Consider the following 9,595-nt stretch of genomic DNA (forward strand, 5'->3'; position numbering starts at 1 on the left):
TTGGAGCTGTAAGAATAATGTGTAATGGATTTACATTAGCTGTTTGCCCAAACATGTGGACAATACAAACTATGTTATCACTCATGGAAATGCAAATTCAATTGCAACATCTATTGGAACTTATCTTACTCCACAAATTGTGAATTCTGAACATACAGTACTGCAGCAAAGGATGGAGAATACTGATTAACTAGTATACAAATAATGACTGCTATGAGGGGCACAGTTAGAATTATGGGCCCAAGGTGATGTGAGAACCGTAACTATGCCCGAAGCTGAGGGCATGGTTATGGTTTTCACATCACTGAGGGCCTACATAATTTTAACTGTGCCCCGAATATCAAGCAGTCATTATTTGTTTTATATACCGAAAATATAGATTCCTAAATATAAATACCGAAAATATAGATTCTACTGTCTTTTACAGCACTCGTAATCAATGCTGATCAACAGCGCGGCGGCGCAGTCGTATCATTGGTGCGTACATATGAGTGATCATCTGTGTACAGTGTACGGGGTTGCGACTGTCTCCAAACCTATTTACAGGGCACAGTGACTGCTAGTCTCTTTTACAGCACGCTGATCGAATGCGTGGCGGTCGTATCATTGGTGCGTACATATGAACGATCTATGTGTACGGGGTTGCGACTGTCTCCAAACCTATTTAACATGTTACAGGGCACAGTTAATCGACTGCGCCCCGGGCACAGTAAATCATGACGTCATTTTGATCAAGATGGAGAAATTGTTAATATCTCCTCCAAAATGTTGCACAGATACTGCTTATTTCAGTATGATGCATTTTGTTCTCCTTTCATATAGCTGTGGTTTTGGTATAAACAGTAACTGGCTACACACGAACTCGCAGATATTTTTTTTTTTTCTATGTACCAGTAGTCTCTCTTCTGGCCTAATGAATAATTGTGAAGTATTATGAATACATTTATGAATGCCATGTGTCACATATATCGACCTAGATGACCTTAAATCTTTCAGAGGTACGATTTTCATTGCATTTTGCTTACAAAAACATAGTTCTTCTATAATTCAGTACAGTGTAGGGTTAACTCCCCGGAGAAGCCTATAACAATTTAAATATCAACTAAACATCTTCATGAAAAGTCAGTACAAGGTTCCATAGTATGTATGTCAAAAGATGTTAGAACATGAAAAGTTAAATATGAATTTCTGAGAGTTAAATCAGTAATCAACAAAAATGTTACAAATAGAGCATATATTCTACACAATGTATCATATCAAAAGAAAAAACAAATATTTCAAAATGTACAGATTTTGGTCTCAAACCAGCTCAAACATCCAAACATACATGTAAACCTAAGCTTGCAAGATATGCCCTAGACAACATAGCAACAATATACATTACACTTGATTTCACTCTGTATCAACATACTATATCTGATCATTTTAAATAGGACATCTCTTCTTCAAAGAAGGCCTGCGACATTAGTACATGTGAAACAATTTTTCATGACAAGCAGTTCTTTCATCCCACTCAATTATTTGTACGTAGAGTGTGATGAATTTTCACTTGCTTTTTGCCACATACAAGTGCTTCCGTGTCTGGAAAAGATCCAAGTTATTTCTCTGGAGACTGACACATTTAGCTGGACACGAGGGCCCGAATTCACGAAGGTGGTACAATCCATGGTTTAAACCATGGACAAGATTGTACCACCACCTTCGTGAATTTTGGCCAAGGAGATCATTGTACAGGTACGTCTTGCGGCATATGTTCATACATACATCAGCAGAATTGGACGGTATTACTCCTGTCAAAAGAGAATTCCAATGGACCACTTTTAATACACCACTCCCTGTCCTCTTACTGCCCAACGGTCCTTTCAACTTCTCACATGTACTCGGTCATCACTACTGGTAGCTTGCCAGAATGCTCTACCACCAACAACCACTGAATTCGTTGCAAGAACTTTCAGACTTTCTCAACCCTTTTCCCCATCCACTCTGAGTTATGAAGTACAGGTGAGAGCCTTTGATACTTGTAACCACTCAAGTTCCAGAATTCCACATCCGACAACCTGATAGACCCATGCACTGCATATGGCGTGTGCTTCCTAACAGACAAATAAATGGAACTTGCTGGCACCAAAAGATGACAGTACTGTTAGCTTCAGTGAAAGAGCTATGGGAGATATCCTTCAAAATAAAGACAAAACTTGCAAACCAAAATATATCAGGAACAAATCCAAATGGTAGTTAAATAAAAGTTAAATTTGACAATAGCAGAATAATGATGAGAATACAGTCATTTTGTTTTTGTTTTCGAATACAAATAGCAATTACTCAAGTCATTATTGGATTTAACTGTGTACTTTTGGTAAGATTGTGTCTGTATCACTGTTGTAGAAACAGTGAAAAGGACTGCAAAGAAAGGCAACACATAAATAGCAATGTTACAAATAGTAACCAGCAGTTTGCCTCTGATCCTGCGATACGATAAAACATCAATCAAAGTCACATGATTTCTGATACACCATATTCCACTCATTCATGCAATGTCACAGAAAGGTTCTTTGATTCCTATCCACGTTCCATATAATCCTCGCTTACTAAAGGGAAGACTGTATGTTTTCATACCAGCCAAAGTATTTTCATGGTCTCAGAAACCTTTTCCCTGGAGCAATTTCCAGCGTTGGAAAGTAATGTCTTTCTGATGGATGACAACTATTACTCATTCACACATCAAAAATCTGTCACAGATCTTTATCATTTGAGACATGCATGGAGAGCCACATACCCTTTTTTTTTTCTGAATTTCATTCCAAGTGGACATGTCCAACCTTTTCTAGTAACTAATCACATGATTTATGAGAAACTGTGGAAGCAACTTATGCCACCCCCTCCCCCCCCCCCCCCACAACAAATTGGTTCTTTACCGTTCCCTATGGTCCCCTCCCCAATTCACTCACATAATACAAATTCCTCAGGTTACCTTTATCAAAACAAAATCGAGTGAACACCACAGAGTAGCACTATTTGACAACTGAATTTCAGAAGATTTTTGATTGTACACATAATGTGGTACCCATGACTTGAATAGCAGTCTTTCCTAATTTCTATCTCTTTTTGTAACGACTACCCAACAACAAAAAAATGTTGAATACTTAGTCACATCTTTGTGCCCTTCATGAGAACCATCACTCACTCTATTCTGAAATGAGTCACATAACTAGCTGGATCACATGCGTTTACAGGAATTCCCAGTATCACATGATTACAATAAAATTAAACAAGAAAAAATATTACTCTACGACGAGCAGGTAGAGGAGAGCAAATATACAGTAGATTTGACCTTTGATTTTTCATGTACATGTATGATCATATAAAACGATGAACAAAGTAGTAGCACTATGAACTGAACGATTCATCTACACAGGATAAATGTGTCAACATACGTACTGTATTACCTTGGCCGAATTTTGAGCTTCTATTATTACACACAATTTGCTTTCCATATTATACTTGTACCTCATATGAATAACACTGAGTGTATAAAATCAATGCAAGGTGTTCAATATCAACTGAGGAACATGCAACATCAACTTACAAGAAAAAATGTACCCATGCACGCAAGTTGTGCTTGTTATGAAAAAGGAGTCATTGGATCAATGAAAACTGCAAGAATCAGACTTTGCTGTTTATCTTCATCAGAATCAGATATGTTTGTTTCACTAGCTTGTGTGCGCTGTTCATAAGATCCATTTCTAGCCCCCAATTGTTTGTTTTTTGGAAAGCTGAAAATCATACTAAGTATCTAACACTGCATCTAGTTTCTCTCTTCCTCATGTCAGCTTGAGTGGCATCTCAAAACAAAATATGATTTTTTTTTTTCTTTTCATCAGTAACAGCCATTAAAGATATACCTGTATATACGCACAGGCAAAACAAAGTACTGTCTATCATTAGTGCGGTCAACATTATCAAAATATCCTATTTTAATAAGCCAGCAAATTTCACACACTACATGGTGTCAGATAATAGCTTTCAACCATCAAACAATTCTCAGTAACAGATTTCATTCTTCAGTTTTCCTTACTTCCTACTGACATCACAAACTCACTAACTCTCTCTCTCTCTCCCTCTATCTATCAATCTCTTTCTCTCACCATCTCTCTCTCTGTCATGTTTTCATCCGACAGATTAATCATGCATGACAATGAAACCTTCAAGAGTGCGCTCTAATATCATACAATGAGATTTCCAGTCACGTGTGAACAGGGTCTTCTCAGTCACTATTACATGCACTGACACTTTGATGAAAATCCCCCCCCCCCCCATTGTATCTACATTCCACACTGGTCAAGGCCCCCTTGAATGTGCATATATCCCTGAAGAAGAACTAAAAATACCAAGGCACACTAGGTGTATCCAAAGAGGCACTTTGATTTGCAAAGACTAAAGTAAGGCACGGAAGTATGAGTGCACACATGTACCAAAACAGGAAGAAAAGTTGTGAAATTTGCTGATCTTATCTGAAATCTTCACACTGTAGTACACAAATTTGTAGTAATCCTCAATATGACAAGAAAGTAAGTCTGTGTGTTTTGGTCTCCTGTATGAATTACAAATTATCGCCCATTTCCTTTCTTTTTTTTTCTTAAATGACCAATTTTCTGCTCACACTTTCTTCAAACAGATATAAAGCCCCACTCTGAGGTTATTACGAGTAGTCATTAACTCAATATGTGATGCTTTAAAAGAATACATACGCAACTCCATGAAGTCTTCCTCTGGAGCAGATATGAGCTGATGATAAATATACAAAGTACTTCATTCATCCACAGACATAACATCACTATATAATATATAACACAGGAGCTAGGGACACCATAAGGCACTCTTTATGATTGCTGCGACATGACAGGCTTGGGTCAGGGGAGAGTGGAGGATTCTTCCTAGAGATGATCAATGAAGCCATTCTTGTCCACACTGCGAGACAAAGCCCCGCCCGTCTGGAATGTATCAGGCTCTTCTATGTCTTCTTCATCGTCGTCACTCACCTGGAAGGAAAAAAAGAGGATGGATTATGCAGTTTAGCACACATGACAAGTCATGGTATTCGAGCATCAAATTCATAACATTAGTCAATGTTCTGCTTTGAAGAATTCAATGACAATGGCGACAAGGACATACATACGTGCATAACCCTAATCTGGCTGGGCTTTTTAGGCAATGCTATATTCGAGATATCCACCATCAGTGGGGCTACCGTGACAAAATTTGGCATGCGTGACATCCACATCATAATCTACAAAATTGTGTCTTAAAATGTTTTGAAATTATCACTTTCTAATTCTAATGAAATAATTACACAAATCAAGCTCAAGATCTTATTTTAGCCTGCAAAACACTAATTAAAGGCATTTTTTAAATTTGTTTAATTTTTGGTTTGTATATATTGTTTTAACATATTCAACAATTGAACATCATAAAAACTGCCAAAAAAAATTCAGTTCTTATGTATTCTCTTGTTTCAGGTATATGTTATGTATTTCTTTGTTTTTTTCTCTTTTACATTCAAAATTGTAACTGACCACTCTTCTATCATAATTAGCATGAAACTAATCAAAGTGATTATTAGAAAAATAGTTTGGTTTTTATGAGTTTCATGACAGAGCACTGTTTTTCAACAGGAAATGTACATACAATCACAAAATTGTACCCATTTTGGGGTGACATGCAGCTACAGAAATGGGCATGGCTTTGTAATGGTACATGACGATGTCACAAATTTGGTCTCAAAAGTTGCCTGAGACATGAATAAAAAGTCAAGAATTATCATGACGAGGCCATCTTGTGTTGCAGAATTATTGTGCAAAATGGCAAGGGGGGGGAGGCAGATTGAACTCCCCTGCCCTTTTAGGAATAAAGGAGTATTTCATTCTCATCCTCATGAAAACAGAAGATGGAGGAGGAGGAGGAGGTGAAGAAGAAGAAGAAGAAGAGGAAAAAGAAGAAGAGGAAAAAGAAGAAGAAGAAGAAGAAGAGGAAAAAGAAGAAGAGGAAAAAGAAGAAGAAGAAGAAAGAAGTAGAAGAGAAAAAAGAAAAAGGAGGAGAAGAAGAAAGAAGAAGAGGAGGAAGAGGAAAGAAGAAGAAGAAAAAAAAGAAGAAGAGGAAGAAGAAGAAGAAGGGGGGAAGGAAAAGGAGGAGAAAGAAGAGAAGAAGAAAAGAGGAGGAGGAAGAGGAAAGGACAAAAAGAAGAAGAAGAAGTAGTAGTAGTAGTCATGGTAGTCATGATCACGTTAGTAGTTTGATTCTCACCTCGCCGTATATATCCTCCTCGTAGTAATCATCCGTAGGCTTGCCAAGCGTGACGTACTTGTCCTTGGCACTGTAGCTGTAGGCAGGCACATGGGTGTAGTTGCGGTTCCAGCACAGCTTGCCGTGGGAGCGGGCTTGCAGCAAGCCAAAGATCACGAAGAAGACAATGATGACGGCGATGCAGGAGAAGACGATGGTGCCGACGTGGTTAGCCTTCGAATGGCCATGTCCAGAGCGGACATACGACTTGGTGCACTTGGCTGAGCAGAGGATAATCATAATAGCGTTATATTTTAAAAAAAGACAAGAGTAGAAATATATAAGTAATCATATTTCAATGAAGTAGACATATATCTTTATAAAACTATTTGATGATGATGTAATTATTCAACACAGAATATACATGTATGATAGTATAAATGTAATGATAATATACGTGTAGCATTTATATTTCTTTTCTACCTCAGTAATATGTTTAACACAATTACACGACTACTGGATGTGCTTGTTAATCAGTTGGCATGTTTACCTAATGACACACGTTGGTCTATAGCCACTTAACAGTTAAACGGTACTGAGGTGTGTGTGATCCCCCATATTTAACATACACCACCAATCTAGGTTGCATCATGAAGAAATAATAATAATAATAATAATAATGTACTTCACCATTACAGACCACTTATAACATTTAAAACTGTTTTGGTCCAAGAAGACTCTAATGTGCATCTGTCTGTCAGAAAAACCAAATATTAAGCATTCTCAGCTGAATCTTTGACATTCAAGTAGTGTTTATTCAAAAGGTTTACACACACAACTTAGGAAACAATCAGATTCCAGTCCTCAAAAATGACAATTAAGCATTTAATATGCACTACATACACATGTTGCAAGGTTTTGGTAAAATTGTGGTTACCATGGCAACTGTTTGTGTGACAAACACAAAAATTATGTGTTCCACATCTATACCTCAGGGCCATAATGCCTACCAAAATTGATTTCAATTGCTCCAAAAATGTGGAAGTTGTTCACTCCACAAGATTTCGAAGAAAACATGCGGTTACCATGGCAACGTTTTGTCAAGTACAAAAACAAAGAGTGTCTTGCATAACTACACCTATAGATCATCATAGATACCAATTTTGAAATTGATTGCTTAAATACTATGGAAGTTATTCAATCCACAAGGTTTTGGTAAAATCATGGTTATCATGGCAACGCATTGTCCGACAAACACAAAAAACACATCTTGCACATCTATACCTCAATATCATCATTTACCCTAAGTTTCATTTAAATTGCTTCAAAACTGTAGAAGGAGTTCGCGACGCAAGATTTTGCAACAGACCGACCGACCGACCGCCCGCCCGCCCAACATCACGGTGATTCCTATATACCCCCTTCACACTATGTGTGGCGGGGGTATAAAAACAATCCTATTGTATGATGTCCCCATGTAGACTTTTTCTGTTCAGTTAGTATAAATACCTACTGACGAAATGAAACCGTGGTTTGAATTCAAACCACCTTCAAGGATATGGGCCAAAGAGTTCAGGCTTTATCAGATCCACAAGATTAGATTGACGCTACTCACTCAGGGTCGGGTCACACGATTTGCAGCAGTCTGTTTCATCTCCCTTGTTCTGGCAACAAGGGATGCAACGAGTGCTATTGTGGTCCACTTTCTCCAGCCACATGTCCTTGTGGCAGTCTATGCACTGGTCAGCAGCCGGCCCAAAGCAGTTCAGACATTCAGGGCTACATAAATGACATGTCTGTTTGGATATGCACAAACGCAAGAAAAAGGTCAAATGAGAGTCAAAGGTCATAAAAGAATTTTCATCATCTGCTGAGTACACATGTTTCTGATAAATACATAAATTCTGATAGAAATAGCAGATTTTCACAGACAGCAAAGCTTCGAAGCCATCTTACGAACAACATCATATAGAGATGTTACCACCTGATTGGTTGATTGACAACTCTGATAATTTGCCTGAAATCTATGAATGATCACATGAAAAACGACACTTTTTCAACCTTCTAGGAGTATTCAGAGGTTCCTTCCTGTCATCTCCCCTCATAGATTACTTACAGTGCAAACTGCAACATGCAGTCTAGTACGATGACTTGGAAGTCACAATATCTGCCTGAAGTGCAGGGCTCCTTCACTTCCATTTTAATGAGGTTAATTGACCTTGACCATATGCACTGACCAAGGACTGACCTTCAGTCTCCAACACTGAGGAAAATATTTCCAAATTTATTTCTACAATTGCCCCAAACCATGCTATTTGCAGACTTGTACCAAGCTGCACTTATGGAAACAACATAAAAAAAAAAAAAAAGATGTGTAGCTAAATAACTTTGGACAGCATTGACCTTTCACTTTCATCTCAGTCATTTCAAGCAACTAATTGTGTAGGCAAGACTCCTTGCATATTACTCTATGGGGGATTTACAGACATTTGTCCCATAGTTGCTTGCAAATGAGTATGAATTCAATAATGCAATAAATAACATTCAGACTTACTTGTTTTTTCTTGTTATAGTAGCGTCCAGTTCCACAACGGTTGTAACAAACGCCATCTGCCAGCTCGTAGTTATCGTAGCACGATATGCAGTCAAATGGGCCATTATCTTAAGGAGAGAAGATCCATGATGTGATAGCATGGGACAGAGCACCATCATGAAAAGACTTGCATTTAATGTCATTAATATACCATGCTTACCTGCTCCATGCACGCCTCCCATTCCCACACACACACACACACATACACATACACTTGTACAAGTGAAGCACTGCTAACTTGAAAGAAAAATCAACAAGCCATTCTCACTGGAATAAAAGTGCCAAATCATTGAGATATCATTGATCTCCTAGACCTTGAGAATCAAGAAACTGTATGACACTATCCAAGAATGATGGGAAGTAATATAAGCCTTTCTCTTGCCTCTTATCCTTTCTCTCTGCTGCTATAAAGGATTTCGAACAATACACGGCAAGAAGGGTTAAAGGTAAAACAGTTTCCATACGCAGATACATTGTACTGTCAATTTTTACTCGAAATGGAGACATATGCCGAAGAAATGAATGAAATAACAATGTAATAACATGGCTGCTACTGGTAGGGCATGTTTCCATAATCATGTACCATTAGTGTTATACCTACCCACTACTGAATGGGGAGGGTGCTTCTGGAATAAAAGTTGGGTACATCGACTTTTAGTACTTCACGCTTTTGATCTAAAAATAGTCCTAAACTACTCATCATCCTGCCAAATCTTATCAGCC

The 9,595-nt window shown here is 38.0% G+C and overlaps 1 protein-coding gene across 1 annotated transcript in view; it reads right to left on the reverse strand.

The window, feature by feature from the left end:
• Positions 1–4,417: 4,417 nt before the first annotated feature.
• The window catches only part of LOC140231097 (proprotein convertase subtilisin/kexin type 5-like), a 66,965-nt gene continuing 61,787 nt past the window's right edge, over positions 4,418–9,595 (reverse strand). Inside the window, exons 29-32 of the mRNA XM_072311249.1 lie at positions 8,834–8,940; positions 7,895–8,075; positions 6,301–6,560; positions 4,418–5,039 (exon numbers count right to left, since the gene is read on the reverse strand). Coding sequence (XP_072167350.1) covers positions 4,935–5,039; positions 6,301–6,560; positions 7,895–8,075; positions 8,834–8,940 — 653 coding nt within the window. The 3' untranslated portion in view covers positions 4,418–4,934. The remainder of the gene's footprint in view (positions 5,040–6,300; positions 6,561–7,894; positions 8,076–8,833; positions 8,941–9,595) is intronic.

The sequence above is a fragment of the Diadema setosum genome, chromosome 7 (genome assembly GCF_964275005.1).
Source record: "Diadema setosum chromosome 7, eeDiaSeto1, whole genome shotgun sequence".
Lineage (NCBI taxonomy): Eukaryota > Metazoa > Echinodermata > Echinoidea > Diadematoida > Diadematidae > Diadema > Diadema setosum.